This window comes from Anopheles arabiensis, chromosome 2 (assembly GCF_016920715.1).
Source record: "Anopheles arabiensis isolate DONGOLA chromosome 2, AaraD3, whole genome shotgun sequence".
In the NCBI taxonomy this organism is placed as follows: Eukaryota; Metazoa; Arthropoda; class Insecta; order Diptera; family Culicidae; genus Anopheles; species Anopheles arabiensis.
This window is the reverse complement of record NC_053517.1, coordinates 17,784,603-17,799,974: the sequence shown is the minus strand read 5'-3', so window position 1 is coordinate 17,799,974 and position 15,372 is coordinate 17,784,603. Positions and strand designations below refer to the sequence as shown.

At 54.0% G+C, this 15,372-nt stretch overlaps 4 protein-coding genes across 6 annotated transcripts; 2 read left to right on the top strand and 2 right to left on the bottom strand.

Annotated features, from left to right (window-relative positions):
* Nucleotides 1–1,651: 1,651 nt before the first annotated feature.
* On the top strand, nucleotides 1,652–3,032 carry LOC120895360. Its single transcript, XM_040298657.1, has 3 exons — nucleotides 1,652–2,120; nucleotides 2,185–2,410; nucleotides 2,511–3,032. The coding sequence occupies exons 1-2, from the start codon at nucleotides 1,824–1,826 to the stop codon at nucleotides 2,386–2,388; spliced, it is 501 nt and encodes a 166-aa protein (XP_040154591.1). The 5' UTR covers nucleotides 1,652–1,823; the 3' UTR covers nucleotides 2,389–2,410; nucleotides 2,511–3,032.
* LOC120895359 (protein claret segregational) lies at nucleotides 2,921–5,833 on the bottom strand. 2 transcript variants are annotated; one of them, XM_040298656.1, is made up of 3 exons: nucleotides 3,990–5,833; nucleotides 3,252–3,904; nucleotides 2,921–3,169 (listed from the first exon to the last, which is right to left on the bottom strand). In XM_040298656.1, exons 1-2 carry the CDS (start codon nucleotides 5,631–5,633, stop codon nucleotides 3,260–3,262), a joined length of 2,289 nt encoding a protein of 762 aa, XP_040154590.1. In that variant the 5' UTR covers nucleotides 5,634–5,833; the 3' UTR covers nucleotides 2,921–3,169; nucleotides 3,252–3,259. The 2 variants fall into 2 exon arrangements, with proteins under 2 accessions (XP_040154590.1, XP_040154589.1); XM_040298655.1 differs by lacking the exon at nucleotides 2,921–3,169 and having other exon boundaries at nucleotides 3,178–3,904.
* A 270-nt stretch (nucleotides 5,834–6,103) lies between these two features.
* On the top strand, nucleotides 6,104–7,550 carry LOC120895361 (mediator of RNA polymerase II transcription subunit 21). The gene is made up of 2 exons (XM_040298658.1): nucleotides 6,104–6,720; nucleotides 6,810–7,550. Exons 1-2 carry the CDS (start codon nucleotides 6,679–6,681, stop codon nucleotides 7,221–7,223), a joined length of 456 nt encoding a protein of 151 aa, XP_040154592.1. The 5' UTR covers nucleotides 6,104–6,678; the 3' UTR covers nucleotides 7,224–7,550.
* A 142-nt stretch (nucleotides 7,551–7,692) lies between these two features.
* LOC120895356 (histone-lysine N-methyltransferase SETD1) lies at nucleotides 7,693–15,258 on the bottom strand. Of its 2 annotated transcripts, none has more exons than XM_040298649.1 (5): nucleotides 15,105–15,258; nucleotides 14,778–15,027; nucleotides 14,363–14,636; nucleotides 8,722–14,287; nucleotides 7,693–8,620 (listed from the first exon to the last, which is right to left on the bottom strand). In XM_040298649.1, the coding sequence occupies exons 3-5, from the start codon at nucleotides 14,632–14,634 to the stop codon at nucleotides 8,447–8,449; spliced, it is 6,012 nt and encodes a 2,003-aa protein (XP_040154583.1). In that variant the 5' UTR covers nucleotides 14,635–14,636; nucleotides 14,778–15,027; nucleotides 15,105–15,258; the 3' UTR covers nucleotides 7,693–8,446. The 2 variants fall into 2 exon arrangements, with proteins under 2 accessions (XP_040154583.1, XP_040154582.1); XM_040298648.1 differs by having other exon boundaries at nucleotides 14,874–15,027.
* Between the last annotated feature and the right edge of the window lie 114 nt (nucleotides 15,259–15,372).

Here is a 15,372-nt window from a genome sequence, read left to right as displayed (position 1 = left end):
CTAGAGAACATTGGCGAGCGATGAGCGAAAGCTTTTAAGCTTGTGCGCGAGCGCACGCATATGTTTGCGTGTTTGCGTGCGCAACGCCGTCTCGAAATTTAAACATTTCTACAATTAAAAATACACAATTATGAGCAAAAGCATGCGATAAGATGCACTAAAAAAAGCACAATTTTTATAATAACTGCACAATCTCTTTCCATCTCTCTCCTTGTTCGCTTTGTGTCTTCTTCATCATCTCTCTTAAATCGATCTGTAACATTCGCACAGCTCAAGCACGCACAAACACAATTTTAAAGGTGCATTTTTTCGACTCAACTCAAATCGTTGTAGTATTTAAGTAAAGGAGAAAGCGAAAAAAAAGAGTTTATCCTTGTAAGTGAATTAATAGCAATAACCGGAGCACGGGTGTTGTTTTGTGTGGATTGAAAGGATCTGATACACGGTGGTGTGGTGTTTGTTGCAGTCCTCTGTCCCTCGATCGCACGTCCACGTGGCGTAAAGGGGGGGAGGGGGGGGGGGGGCAGCACTTATGCGAATATTACGCGCCCGTTCGACCCGCTCCCCCTCCCCCCAGAGACAATCAGGCGCGTGGTGGATTGCAAAAAGCAACAAAATACACCCACTTGTCGGTGAAAAATGAAACCAAAATAATGAAGAAAAGGAAATAGTATGGGATAAAACATAGAAAAATCACACACGGCAGCTGCTGGGGCGTGTAATGGACGCGGAGTTGACCGTCACGGTGCGGACATTAGGACACATGGACACACACACACAAATGCCATTTGGTGCAATAGTAATACTCTCCTCTCCAGCCCCGTATTTTATTCGGTATCGTGTTTCAAAACAGAGAATAAAAAAGGAGGTGAAACCGAAACTCTCCCAACACTGCATTAAATGCCAGTAGGCGAAACAACGGGAGACGCCGGGAGGGCAAGGATAGCATAATTAACTTACACAATTAAACAAAACAAAAGCTCGCAAGTGAAACTTAACAGCAGAACCAACTTCCCCTGTTCTTAATTAAGTACTAAAAAAAGAAGAAAACAAGTAAAAGCGATGAGAAAGTTATACAATCGATCATGCAACAAAATTATATATGATATGTATATTATATATATATTAGATTCTACACAAAGCCTGAAATGTGTTAAGATTGATCCAAATAAAAATCATTCGTTTTTTCTATTTTAAATCAGCTGCTTGGTGTCGCGTTTTGTTTACTAATATGTGAAATGGCCTATTTTTTATGCAACTTTTGGTGACTTGGTGTAACATCCGAAACAAAATAATATGCTCGTTCGAGTTTGAGTTCTAAATTTTAAATTGATGTAACTTAAATGATTAATTATGCTCTATTTTTACTCAAACGTTACATATTGACTTAATATACTACTGCTTTCCTATTTTTAAACGCATTAAGAGAAACCTAATCCTGCTCTTTCGCATTCCTTCCTTTCGCCAAACTGCCACAAATGCATTCAAACCCTTCTTATCTATGAACGAAGGAAGGTTTCGTCGTCACTAGATAACAAGCAAAATTTAACCTATTTTGCACAATTTGGATGCAGTTTTTGTCTGAGATTGTTTATCTTATCGTGAACGAGAAATGGCAAAAAAAAAAAACAAAATAAAACTGCATTAAACCGTGCCCAGCTTGTCTAGACGAAGGCGGGGGCACTTGATGATGCCATTGATTTCAGTTTATATTAAACACGCTTCCGATAGCAACGTTTTGTAGTACGTTCGTGCACGGCACGGTAGGTCAACGGTGAACAGCATCGGGCTGCCCTGCCCTCCTCTCCCCAGACGTGTACATAATGATTCGTGAGCCCGAATCGTTACCGTTTCAAACAGTGCGCCGACCGCAGCAGCAGCAGGGACCAACCGCGGAGCAAGGGGAAGAGGTTGAGCACGGTGTGGAGGTGGCAGGAGGTACCACCGGTAGTGCGAATGAAGCTCGCACACCCACGATCGACGTGCACAACATTGCGGGGCTAATCACGATCCTGACGGTGAACATACACCAGCTAGAGTCGCTGCTGCAGGTGGGCTCGGATTTGGGCTTCAAGTTCTGGCTCAACATTGTGCTGGTGGCCATCTCGATTGTCTGTGTGGTAAGCCGGTTACCGTATGGATTGTGGTAAGGTATAGAGCATTAAACAAGAAACCATTCCCCAGTACCCGCTGCTAGTGCTGCGCATGCTGCAGGGGGAGGGTATTGCGCCCTCGCCACGCCGTTACTGGGCCAGCTTCGTGCTGATGGCGATCATCTTCACCATCAATCTAACGCTGCAGATTTTCAACGACTTGGACGCACAGTGTACCGCTCTGTTTAATCAAGCATTACCACCGGCGGGTCCACCCAACTGCAGTGCCGTCTGAGCCGGCAATGGAGCGAATTCGGGTGGGTAGTGCTGCACGATTTGGTGTAATGCATTTAAATGCAGTTCTAATGCATGCTCTCTCTCTCTATCTCTCCCCCGTTTCCTTTGTAACACAACCAGAGGCCATGGTCTAAACGCCGCAAGGAATGCTTCGACTTGCTGTACATTATCCTGCTATTCGCCACAATACTGTCCGTGAATGTGGCACAAACGATCAACTATCACCGTGCACACAGCGACAACAACAGCACGGCCGTTAGTGTTTTGTTCTGGCTCGCTATTTTGGCCATTATAGTCGTAGCACTGTTGCTGGTGGCCAACGTAATGGTACTGTTTTGGCCGAAGCGTTCGGCGCGGACTCGCTCCATAGACATACTACACACGCGCGACGTTAGTGTTGTGATGCATCTTGCGCTCGTTTCGCTCAACTTGGTGCTGCAAATATTCAACGAAATATCCTTCTTTTGTGATATCCCTACGTAGTGTGGTAGCTGCTTCTGCTTGCCTTCATGATTCTTGCGTCCGAAAGCTTCTTAAAAAGGAAATACGTTAATTTATTGTACGCTGGTGTGTTAGCCTTTCGTTTTTGCTTTAAATTGTAATAATAAACGCATAACCAACGATTGTCGCTGAATAGTAAAAGATTGGGCATTAATTAAAGAATTTGAATAATATTCGCTCTCCCGTTTGGCGCATTCCCTCCCTTTGTTTGTTTTACACACCCGGGAGGCGATAGTTACAGTTACCCAACACGCCATGGTCCAAAAAAGCAGTAAAAACTGTTAGGTTAAGAAGAGCGGAATAAACAAACAATAATTCTTAAGCTACAAAATAGATGCTCATACATTGGGATCGTTTTACCTGTGCGATTACACGACGCCGTTACCGCTCAGGACCTTGTTTTTCTTCACCTTCTGCAGCTTGCACGAGTTCACCTGCGACGCAAACCGGAGCGACTTGACCGTCTCCGTAAAGCAGTCCTGAAACGGGGCCACGTTCACGAACATCAGCGTTTTCGAGTTGCCGCCCAGGCTCGGCATCAGCAGGTGCGTCAGCTTCGAGTTCCGGTACGGTATGTGCTCGTTCCGCTGCACCAGCGCCAGTATCACGTTGCTCAGCTCGCTCAGCGACCGGTTGATGTTCTTCGTCTCGTCCATGCGTGTGCTCGTTTTCGGGCTTTCGGAGCCGGCCAAATCGACCAGATTCACCGACCCGATGCACGTTTCACACTTTTCCTGGTGCGTGCCGATGAGCGTTATCTTCGTGACCGCGTGCGACCGGGACGAGCGTTCGTTGCCGGCGGTGGCGGCCGTCGCCCGGTTCAGCTTGGCAATGTTCATTAGCTGGTGCAGTCGCGCTGTCGTGTCCACCGTCTCTTCAATGATGTTCGAAACGTACACTTCTGTTTTGTTTTTCGCGTTTGCCATCCTTATTTCCAGATCCTTCGTCGTGCCGGAAGTGTCGAGCAGATCGTACAGTATTTCATTATAGATTTCTAAGAATGTGACACGGATCTGTGTGGGTAAGAAGAGAATATGAAAGCATCCTATGATAGCAACCACCGAGTGTCCTCCGGTGAAAAGCCCCCCAAAACCTTACCTCATACTCCCATCCGAAGCGTCTGTAGTCTTTGACGGCGTTGAAAATCAGATCAACCGTGCGGGGAATGACGCCCAAACTGTCCTGCACACCGTCCATCGTGTACGTCTTGCCACTGCCGGTTTGGCCGTACGCAAAGATGCACACGTTGTACCCGTCCAGTGCGGACTGTATCAGCGGCGAAACGTTATCGAAAATGTCCTGCTGCGTCGTGCGCGGATGGAACACGTGATCGAAGCTAAAGTCCATCCGCTTGTTGCTGCCGTCCATCGCGATCAGCTCGATCGACTGCTCGTCCAGATACTTCCAGCCACACTCGATCCGGTGCTCTTCCGACGGGAGCGGTGGCCGCACACGGCAAAACACGCGAATGTTACCGCGCAGATCCATCACCATGTTGTGCAGATCCTTCCGCTCGATGTTGGCGTGAAAGAGCAGCTCCGTGTTGCGCTGGTTCGCATCCTGCAGTGTGAGGTTTTCCTTCTCCAGGAAAGCGGCCCGCTCCTGGAGCTCCTTCAGCTGCATGCGCAGGGTCACATTTTCCCGATCGGTCACGGTGTACTTTTCCCGCAGCTTGTTCAATTCCGACTCCGTGCGATCGAGGGAGGCCGAGAGCGTTTGGTTGGTTTGGCTTAGCTCATCGTTGCACTGACGAATCGTTTCCAGCTCTGCCTTCAGCTGTGCGTGTTCCGCTTTCAGCAGTTCCAGCTCGCGGGTGCATTCGTCGTACAGCTCCTGCAGCGACTCCCGGCTGGCGTGTTCCTCCTGCAGCTTTTCGTGCTTCTCCATCAGCGCTTTGTGCTTTTCGGTAAGGTTTGCAAACCGGGCCTTATAGTCGTACGGTGGGATGCGCTTGTTCATCGTTTTCGCTGCCGTCTTTGCGCCTACTCCGCTCGTTTTCGATGCGTCCGATCCGTTTAATTTTGCACTGCTGCCCACTTTAGCGCCTACCGCGCTTTTGATTGGCGGAGCAACCTTTCTGGCCGTAGCGGTGGCAACCGATGAAGCAGCGACGGCTGCCCTGTGTGTCACCGGTTTGGAAACTGCAGCCGCTCCTCTCGGTGGCATTGTAGTGCTCGTGGTGGTCATTTTGGATACCTTGGCCGGCGGCACGGCAGTGCGAGAGTTTGTATGGGCAGCTGGTAGCGGCTGTCGCTTGAACCCTGCCAGCGATGACATCCCGCTCGCCGACGATGAAGTTGTAGAGCAAGATACGTTCGACGCCATCGCAATGTCGCAGGCCGAGCGGCTCCTTCGCAGATGGTGCACCCGTGACCCGTTCGAGCTGGTCTGTACCGGTTTCACCAAATCGCTGCTCACCATCATCGCGACCGTACTGGCATTGATGTTTCCGCCCGCCCGTGACGCTACAGGTGCCAGGGTAGACGTGTACTTGGGCCGATGAAAGTCCGGCCTGTTCAGATCCATGGCCGAGCGGCTGCGGCGCAGCTTGGCACGATTCACCATCGCGCCACTCTCGCTTCTCTTATCCGGCGAGGGCATACGCATCTTGGCGAACATTGTCGAATTTGCGGACGGTAAGTTGAGCAAGTCTCTGGTCAACGGCAGACGAGCATTGCCCGGCAGGCTTAACGGGCCGGTAGGTTTCTTCAGGAACGAAGGTTTGGGAATTCTGGAGTCCATCCTGGGGCAGCTGGTTCAACCCGATACGCGTTCTCTGGCAGCTGCTTTTTCGTTACGGAAGAGATATTTTGCAAGCTTTCACGGTAATTTTTGTTTTGTTTTGGAACACTTTTCGTTCACCCTTTGCGTCCGCGACGCAGTGCGTTCGTTTGGCTGCTGAATTTGTTTTTGAAACCGTCGCTGACAACTGAAAGAAGCGCATTTTCGGTTACATTTTGAACGATGGCGGACTCGAGCAGTTTAGGATGGTTGTCAGCTGCTCGAAAAATGGAATCGCGCATAACCAAGGTGTATACATACTTGGTTTGAATCAGACAGAGATAAACAATAAACGCATTAATCTTTATACTTGGAGGCTACTTTTCGCATAATTTACCATGTATAAAATAATGCAAATCGATACAAAACTTCTCAATCGAAATTTTTCCCTGTTCCTGCACGAAATTTCCTGACTGACAGCAAGCTAATCAGTCTGTCAGCTGAGGGGGGAGGGATCGCAGAGGGCGAGCGAAAAAGAAAACAAAACAAACGCGGCCTGATACCGATCGGTTGTACCTTTGTTGTTTGTCCATCGGAAAAAAGTCACGAAAATCAACGATTTCGGTCAACAAATCACGCCGACCCGTTTTCCCGGCAGACCCCCGGAGAAGCCGCACGTCACCGAGTGTCGGGAACCAGCCGCACTGTTGCACCGTAGAGGCCAAGGTTCGGTGCGCTTGAGAGACTGTCGCCTGTCTGCCACCAAGCCGCGTCCCGGATACCGAGCATCGACGGTGCTTAGCAAAAGCAGTAGCATTATTCGTTACCCCTGCTGGCCTGCTGGTTGAGCTGTGTGTGCGTCCATCCGTCACAAGGCACCGCGGCTCATAGTTCCGTTTGGTCCTTCACTTTCTTCCCCAACCAACCGGATCAAACCTACCACAGGGGCTGTTGGTGCACCACCCGTTAGCGTTAGGTTGTTTGCTTTCTTTGGTTTTTTTCTTTTCCCCTTTTTCTTTACTTCAAAATTGTCGGAAAGCTGGATTATTCAATAGTCTTCGAAGCGATGGCTGACCGACTCACTCAGCTACAGGACACGGTAAACCAGGTAGGAAACGGGACGGGACCCAGCTTCTTCAACCCACACAACACAATAGCATCACTCTCGCTCTCTCTCTCTTTCCTGTTTCAAACCAGCAAGCGGAACACTTTTGTAACAGCATCGGTATCCTACAGCAGTGCTCGGTTCCGAGCAAGTTTGCCGGTTTTGAGCGTACCGGATCCCAAACGCCTCAGCAGCAGGTACACCAGCAGCAACAGCTACCACAGCAGCAGCAACAGCAGCAGCAGCAGGAGGACTTCCCTCAACTATTTTCCACCCTGATCTCCCGATGCGCCAAAGACATCGACACGCTGATCGAATCTCTGCCGAGCGAGGAAAGCTCGATCGAGCTGCAGGTCCAGTCGCTGCAGCGGCTCGAGGCGGAGAACAAGGAGTCGGCCGAAAAGCTGGAAGAGATCGTGCGCAAGGGCGAGCTGCTGCTGGAGAAAATTCAGGCCGCGCTCAGTGATATAGCCCAATCCCAGCTGGACATGCAGTATTCGTCGTGAAAACCCGCCCCGGGGGCTACATGCGGGACAAGTTTGTACTTTCCATCGTCGCGACGTTGATGTGCGCTGGCCCCAAGCGTGGAGGGTGAGGTTTGTGTGTGTGTGTGTGTGATGCGCTGATGGAGTCCGAGAGAAATCGAGAAAATCCCAGAGGATGGGCACCATGTAGCCAAATGTTTGACCGGTGGGGATCATTCTCTGTATGTATCTCCCCCACCCTCCCCCAATGTGTTTGCGCGTGTGTATGTGTTTTCTGTTTAAAATGCTCGCATCCCAAGCGTCGCGTATTAATGAAGCAAATAAAGTATCATTGATTTACACAACGTGTGCACGTATTGTTCGAAGCATCAATTCATCCACTTTCTCAACTGCCCCAGTAGTTGCGTGTTCTCTTTCGTCCTGCGTTGCCGCGTGTGTGAGAGATGTGTTTAAGCGTTGTTTTTCTTCTACACCTTTGTTAGAGTTTTGATAATATTTTACTAATCGTACGATTTTTTCCTTTTTATTACCTAAGCTATGTATGATCAAGATTAAATCTCCTGGTTTAGTTATGCGTAGTATCTCCAGCCGAGGGTGTTTTAGATTTAGATTCCACAACACATAGTTTCTTAGTTCGCACTGATTACTCGTTCCTTTCAAACACGATTGAAGCAGCCTTCCCGGCAAACGTTCTCACTGAAAAGGGAATCTTCCTGAATGCACATATGATTTCGAAAACAAACTAGAAAACGTTGTAAAAAACACATTCAACGAGGAGGGAGGGGAATAGAACGGAACGCAACAGTAAAACTAGCTACAAAAAAAAGAGTTCACATTCACTTTCCTGTTGGTATTTTTTGTAGTGTCACGTTCTTGCATTACGATACGACCGACACCCGAGTGTGCCTAACGTATGACGGAAAGAGAACAAAACGGTCTCATCCTGTCCTGTCTCTTGTGTGAGTGGGTGTGAGGGACTGATGACTGGCGGGCTGGCGGGCTGGCTAGCTGTGTAGCGGTCAACTAATGTGCAGATGCAGACGGTTCCGCCGCACAGATACGGGACCAGTGTTTTGATCTGTTGAGCATTTGCGCCTAATGAAAACGTAAATATAGATATATATACAGCTACAAAAATGTACATAAATTGGGCAATGGACAGTATTGCCGCTACTGCTCTCTCCTCCGGATGCCGGGGCAGACACATCGGCCGTTGCGCACGATCGTTTGAAGCGTGTTTGCGTTTAGTTGAGTGTACCGCGGCAACCGGGCGCACCGCACAAGCAAGGGATCTTCTCGTCCTCGAGCGGGAACTTGTAGTCGTACGTAATCTCCTCGTTCACCCCGATCGGTTGCTTCGAGTAGATGACGATCTTTTTCTCCGACTCGATCGTAATCACTTTAGCGTAACAGTTGGGCTAAAATGAAGGAGAAAGCAACCAGACGAGCATACAACGGGCATTAATCAATCAATCAGAGCTAACGGCGGAGAGGAAAAACGAAGCACAAACACACTTACATTGCAACTATGGTTAATGAATCGGGCCAAGTTGCCGCACTTGGTCGCATCGATGATCGTTTCCATGTCGATCCGGAACAGGTAGGAGCTGCCGATGCCGATCGCTTCGTACTTGGTTTCGCGCAGATCCGCCACCGACGGCCGCACCATCTGCCCGACGTACTCGATCACCATCTCGTCCGCCGCGATCGGTTCCATCGCGAACAGGCCCCAGTCGTGGATGGCCGATTTGGCAAACTTGAGCTGCTTCTTGCGGAACTTGAGCTGGTTAAACTTGAGCAGCTCCGACTCGGTGCTCGCCCCGAACGCGTTCAGCAGCCGGCGCTGGTTCGAGCGGGCCTCGCGCGAGATGCCCTGCATCTTGGCAACCGCCTTGGCCAGCTCGAGGTTGGTGAGGTGGTTCGCGGCCACCGTACCCTTCAGATGGTGGTACTTGTACTTGGCCTTTTCGCGCGGATCGATCTTGTAGTAGCCCTCCGTCCGGGCGCAACCCGTCCGGTGCAGCTTGATGTCGGCCAGCGAGCTGCCGCCCGCGCCACCCTTGTCCTTCTTGCGGCGCTTGGACGGGGGCGGTGCGAGCAGCGCCGGCTCAAAGTTACGATCCGTCGCACAGTGATCGACCCAGTGCGTCGCGTTCAGCCAATAGCTGCTCGCGTCGTCCATCAGCAGCATGTCGTAGCTCTGCCGGATGTAGCGCACATCCTCGGCATCGACGCCGCGCGTCAGGAAGTCGAACAGAATGCCCATCTCGGTGGCCAGCTCGCGTGGCCGATACTTCGGCACGGGCACGAACCGTTCCACCTGCTGCTGCTGCATTGCCGTGTCCGGATCGTAATCGGAAAAGGAGAGCGATTGCCGTTGTTTGCGCTCGAGGCTCTTCTGCTTGGCTGGGATGGGTGATTTCATCGTCGCACTGCCACCATCCGCACTCGGGTGGTCACTGCCCGCCGGTTGTGGTGTGACGGTCGTGACCACCGTCGTGGCGTTACTCGCCGCATCCGAACCCAACGGAGGAAGCGTACTGGTGCTGTTGGGAGCGACCGGCTGCTGTTCACCACCATCGTTGCTGTTGGTGTAGCCATGGTCGTGAGCGAGCACGTGTTTAGACGTGGGTGCATACTTGTTCGTGTGTGTGCTGTTGGTGGCCGTCGTCGACGAGTCGGACTGCTGCTGGGGCGATGACGACGATGGCGAGGCGGACGGAGGTAACGAGTAGCAGTGGTCGAGCGCCACCTGGCTAGCCTGGCTCGAGCCACCGTCCGAGGAGGCTGGCGAGGCCTTGGCCGCCCGTCGTACGCTCTCATCGCCAGGCATGAAGAAGTCATCCGATGAGCTCGAAACCAGGGCCGTCCGTACCGTGGTCGTTGCTGTGCTTTCTCCCTGCGCTACTGGCAATGGTTCCGACCCGTTCAGCTCTTCCTTCACTCCTCCCTTGCGAGCGGCCCCTTTCGGCGGTCTACCAACAGCAGCAGCACCACCACTCTTCCTTTTCTTCGCACTCGTCGATGGTAAGCTCGTCGCCTGGTCCTTCGCGCCACCTTCTTTCTGATCCGCACCCTCCCCATCGGTGGTGCTACCGGGGAACAACGAATTCAGTGGATGCTTGCGCAGCTCGCCCAATCCCGCACCCGGAGTGGGTGGCGGCTGGGTAAGATTCGGAGTAAGCGGCTCATCCAGGCTCGACATTTTGCCCCCGCTGGCGAATGCCTTCTTACTGTCAAGCGACGCCAACGTTTTGCCTCTGGCGAGCCCGGCGTCCCTTTCCTTGCGGGCCCCTATCTCCACTGCCATCCGTTCCCACTCCTCCATGCACTCCTTGTCGATCTGCTGCAGGCATTCGGCCTTGCGCCGCCGCTTCTCCTGGTACTCCCGCTCCTCGTCCGAGTCGCTGTAGATGCGGTCCAGCATACCGTACGCCGACGAGGACTGATGGTTCTGCCGATTGCTATCGCTATTGCTTGCTGTCACACTGTTGCTGTTCGCTGTCTTTGGCGATTCGCGGCCCGGTGTTCGCGGTGTCTGCTGTGGCGCTTCCTGGTGCTCCTTGGACTGCTGCTGCTGCTTTCGCTGCTCCTCCTGCTCCTTTTGCTCGTCCCGATCGTCGCTCATCAGCAGCATCTCGTCGCCCGAGCTGGGCGAGAAATCTTCGTGCAGCTCCTGCAACGAAAGCTTTGGCAGTTGCGAAGAATCGACGGGCCGGGTTGGTTTCTCTCCCGCCGGCTTGACCAATCCATCCAATGGGCTTCGCGTCCGGCTTCGCCGCCGCTCGGTCGACACTGCCGGCAGCACTTCCTTCCGGGGCGGCGCTCTCACCTCGTCCGAATCGGAATCGGAGTAGATTTTGCCCACCTTTCCGCCCTCCTTCAAGCGCCGCACGGCGAAGCTGTTGCCCGGGCGGGCTTTAATCGGGTGTGCCTCGCCCGTATCACTGTCCGAGTCGGAGTAAATTCGATTCTCTCGTTCCCGCCGCTCGCGGGCACGCTTCGCCCCGTATCCTCCGGCCGCAGCCACCGCGTTTGTGTCCACGTCCGATAGCGAGCCCGATTCGAGGCTGTCGTCCGAATCGCTCACGCTCGATTCCTCCTCTTCGCTGCTCGACGTGAAGGAGGAAACGCTAGGCATGCGTTTTTCGGTCGCCCGTGACGAACCCGGCACCGCAGAGGAGGTCGCCGCCTGCGCTATCCTGCCCGGCGTGGAGTCCGATGACACTCCCCCGGCCCTACTGCTACTGCTGCTGCTGCTCGGGGTCATGTGGCTGGGGGAGGATTGTTCCGCGTCGCGTCCCTTGCCGGCGGACGACGATTCGCCGCTGCCGGAAGCGGTGGACGGTCCCGCCGCAGCACCACCGCTGCCGCCTCCGCCGCCGCTAGAAGATTCCTTCTCCGAGTCAGATCCCCGCACCATATCGTCCTGGTCGCTCTTGCGCGAATCTTCGTCCTGCGGTACCGGGCTCGGCTGCTTGCGGATGCGCCGGAAGCTCGGCATCTTCGGTATGGTGGCGCGCAGGCCCAGCCCAACGAACCCACCGCTATTGCTGTCCAGATTGTCGTACGTTTGGCTTAGCAGATGGTTAATGTCGGGCGGTTTTTCGATCTTCAGCGCCACGCCCGCCACGGTTGCACCGCCGACCGTACCAGCGGCGCCCGCGGAAGTGCCGGCCAGCCCGGACGATTCGCCCGCTGCGCTCTTGCCCGCGCCGCCCTTGTGTTTACGCTCCTCTTCGTCCCACCACGCTTCGTACTTCTTGAAGGCGGTGTTTTCGATCATCTTTTTGTTGAAATCTTTCTTCAGGATCTGCTTCAGCTCGGTCACCACCCGCTCGACGACCGCATCGATCACCACCTCGTAGCGGTTCCGTTTGGTACCGCGAGCCCGATCTTTCATGCCGGCTGCACCAGCGGCCTCTAGCAGTGCGGCCGATCCATCGTCCGCCGGCTTGCCGGAAGCGTAGTACATCCCGCCGGACGCTGGCATGCCGTACGAGTTGAACAGCGGCGCACCGGGAAAGCCGGTCGGGTAGCCGGGATAGTAGGCGGACGTGGCCGAAGCCGGCTGCGCACCGTAGCTGTAGTACTGATTCGTGGGGTAGAGGAAGGAAAAGCCGGCCCCTTCGATCGGTTCCGGCGGTGGTGGAACGGCCGGGGCAGGTTCTGTCGGTAGGGGCGGTGCCGCCGGTTGCAACAGGCCCAGCTTCGCATCGTCCAAACTTGCCAGCTTCGCCTCGCCGGACGGCATCGAGCGGGAATTCTCGTCCTCGTCCTTGGCGAGGATCTCGTCGTCGCTCGAGGAAATGTCACTCGCTCCCTCCTCCTTGAGGCATTCGATTTTTGGTTCCCGCTTCGGTTGCTTCGGCTCGTTCGATTCCTCGTCGGTGGGGGGCGGCAGGGGCGGGGGTGGTTGCGCTGCTTCCATCGGGGGCGGTGGGCTCGGGGGACGATGGCTGACCGACACGGCATCATCCAAGTCCATCGGTTCCTCCTTTAGGTGACTAGTGTCGGGGTGCGTGCTGTCCTCGGCCGTCGCACCACCACTGCCGGGCACTATCTCCTGCTTCCGGTCCTCTTCCTCGTCGTCACTGAGCTGCAGAAAGCTTCCACCGAACGTTTTCTCCTTGAACAGCAGCGCTATCCGCGTGTCCAGATCGAGCGTGCTGCCACTGTCCTCGTCGTTGGCGCCGGGCCCCTTCGAGGCTTTCGGTTCGGGCGGGGGGGATGACGCTGGCAGGGGCGGAGCCGCCTTCGTACCGGTGGACGATGGCACTGTGTCGGTGTCCCACAGTTCGCCTTCGTCCAAGATGGTTTTGCTGGCGTTGCTACTGCTACTGCTGCCGATCGGGAGCGGTGGCGGCGCTGGCGGTTTAGATGCACCGTCCCAATTTTCCTCGGGTGGCGGAGGTGGTGGCGGTGCCGGTGGTTGCGGTGGAGCCCACTTTGCAGCGGAGGATGAGGGCGTCCCGTAGCTGCTTTCGGACGGCGGGTACCCGTACGTACTGCCGTACTCCGCGCTACCGGTGTATGCTGACGGCGTGGAGTAGTAGTCGTACGCAGCACCACCCTCGTACCGACTTCCCCCAGTGTAGCCTTCTGTCTCGCCACCGTACCACGAATCCCGGTAGCTTTTGCTTCGTTTTTTCGAATCAAACTCACGATCACGGTACTCACGGTCGCGCGTACGGTCACGGTCGCGTTCGCGCGTCCTATCACGGTCCCGATGGCGGTCGCGCGTCCGATCCCGGTCCCGATCCCGCTCACGATCCCGATCGCGGTCCCGATCTCGGTCCCGTTCCCGGTCCCGATACCGATCGCGGTCCTTCTCGCGCTCCCGGTCCCGATCCCGCACACGATCGCTCTTGTGATGATGGTGATGTTTACGCTCCTTCTCGTCGTAGTACTTTCCATCCCGGCTGCGACCATCGTCATCCCACTCGCCACCGTACTGGCTGCGGCTTGCGCTTTTCTCCTTGCTGTAGTAGCTCGAATCCTGGCTGTTGCCCGCACTGCCCGAAAACTCGTCTCCGTCCCACAGCTCCGAGTCTTCACCGAGCGTTTGGTGTCCCTTCTTCTCCCACGGCTCGGGAGCGTGGTCCGGTTCCGGCGGGGCTTTGCGGTATGGCGCCGGCGGTCTCGAGCTTAGCGACGCCTTCAGCCCGAGTGGATCGCCCAACGAGGCGTTCGGTACGAGGGAATGATGGTTAGTGCTGGCCGGAGGCAATGGCGGCAGCGGGGGCTGAGGCTGGGACGGTTTCTTTTCGGACGTTTTCTCCTGCAGTATCCGCTTGCACTGTTCACCGAACGGGTCCTTGAACACGTTCAACACTTTGCCCATCACCGAGGTACCGTTCAGCTTTTCCACGCACAGCAGTGCCGACCGGACCTGCTCGAACACGATGCGGGCCAGGCCGAGATGCTTGTTCGACACCGGATGGTAGTAAATGTACAGCTCGGTGAACGTTCCGCATTTGGCCAGCATGTCCGACAGGAACGGCTTGTCGATGTTGTCGTTCAGGTTCGTGATTGTGATCTCAATAGCCGGCGGTTCTCCGACGTAGTGCTGATCGATTTTGAACCTGAAGGTATATGCAAAGAGCAACCGACACGTTAGACGGCAGTTTACGCATCCGTTGCGTTGTTTGTTTACATACCTCGGCACCGGGATGTCTAGCGGTTCAACGCGGGATCGAATGCGGGCAAGCGGGTTGCGTGGGTCGCGCGGTATCACCGGCGGATGGTTCGGATCGCCCGGCACGACACCATCGTAGCGATAGATCTTCTGCGTGCCTCTGTGGAGAAACGGATCGACCAGCAGTTTGAAGTTGCGTGCCGCCTTCTGCTGCGCTACCATACTAGCGGCGGGCGATGCTCCTGGCAGTGGCGGGGCATTTGCCATCGGATTATTTTCCACCGTGCCGTTCATTGCTGTAACAAGCACACAAGCAAGCGGGATGTTAGCAGTGAGAAGAAAGCGGACATTCTCCCGACTAAGGAAGATTTGTTTATCGACGGGGGAACGAAACGCGCGCACAATACACACAGATAAACCACCACCTGCCTCCTAACCTCACAAATCTACCAGCTAGCTGTGGGTAAATGTCAAAACGCGAAACGATTCCGCCCAGAGCTTCGATTCTGCTACCATACTGCGCCAACGTTTACCTTCCAGGGTGTTTACCGAGCAACGGAGCGAAAATAATGTTTCTCTGACCGCCACCGGACTAAACCATTAGCAATCCTTGCAGTGCCGTTAACACGGAATCCCGTTTCCGCATCGAACAAACATGCTCCATATCAAAACAACCCGTCCCTAGTGCTGCAAAGAAACAAAAACATTGGCTTACAAATGAGACGGTTCTGCTGGATTTTCATCGAAACGCGACCGGGACTTACTCGAGGCTGCTCTGCCAATGGGGACGATGATATTTTACAAGGACATGAGCCACAAAATCGCCTTAAAAATGGAAATATTTACAGAGTTGCTTCACCTACGTCAGGGATTCTTTTCAGCTAGCACTGCACACAGGGCGACCACCTAAACATGCGCGGACAACTGAAGGTGACGTTTTGGGGTAAAGGATTTTCCTAAAAATAGAATAAAAATCAATTAATGTAATTTAAGGATAAATCATACGTTTTAATGTGCTATTCGATAAAGAAG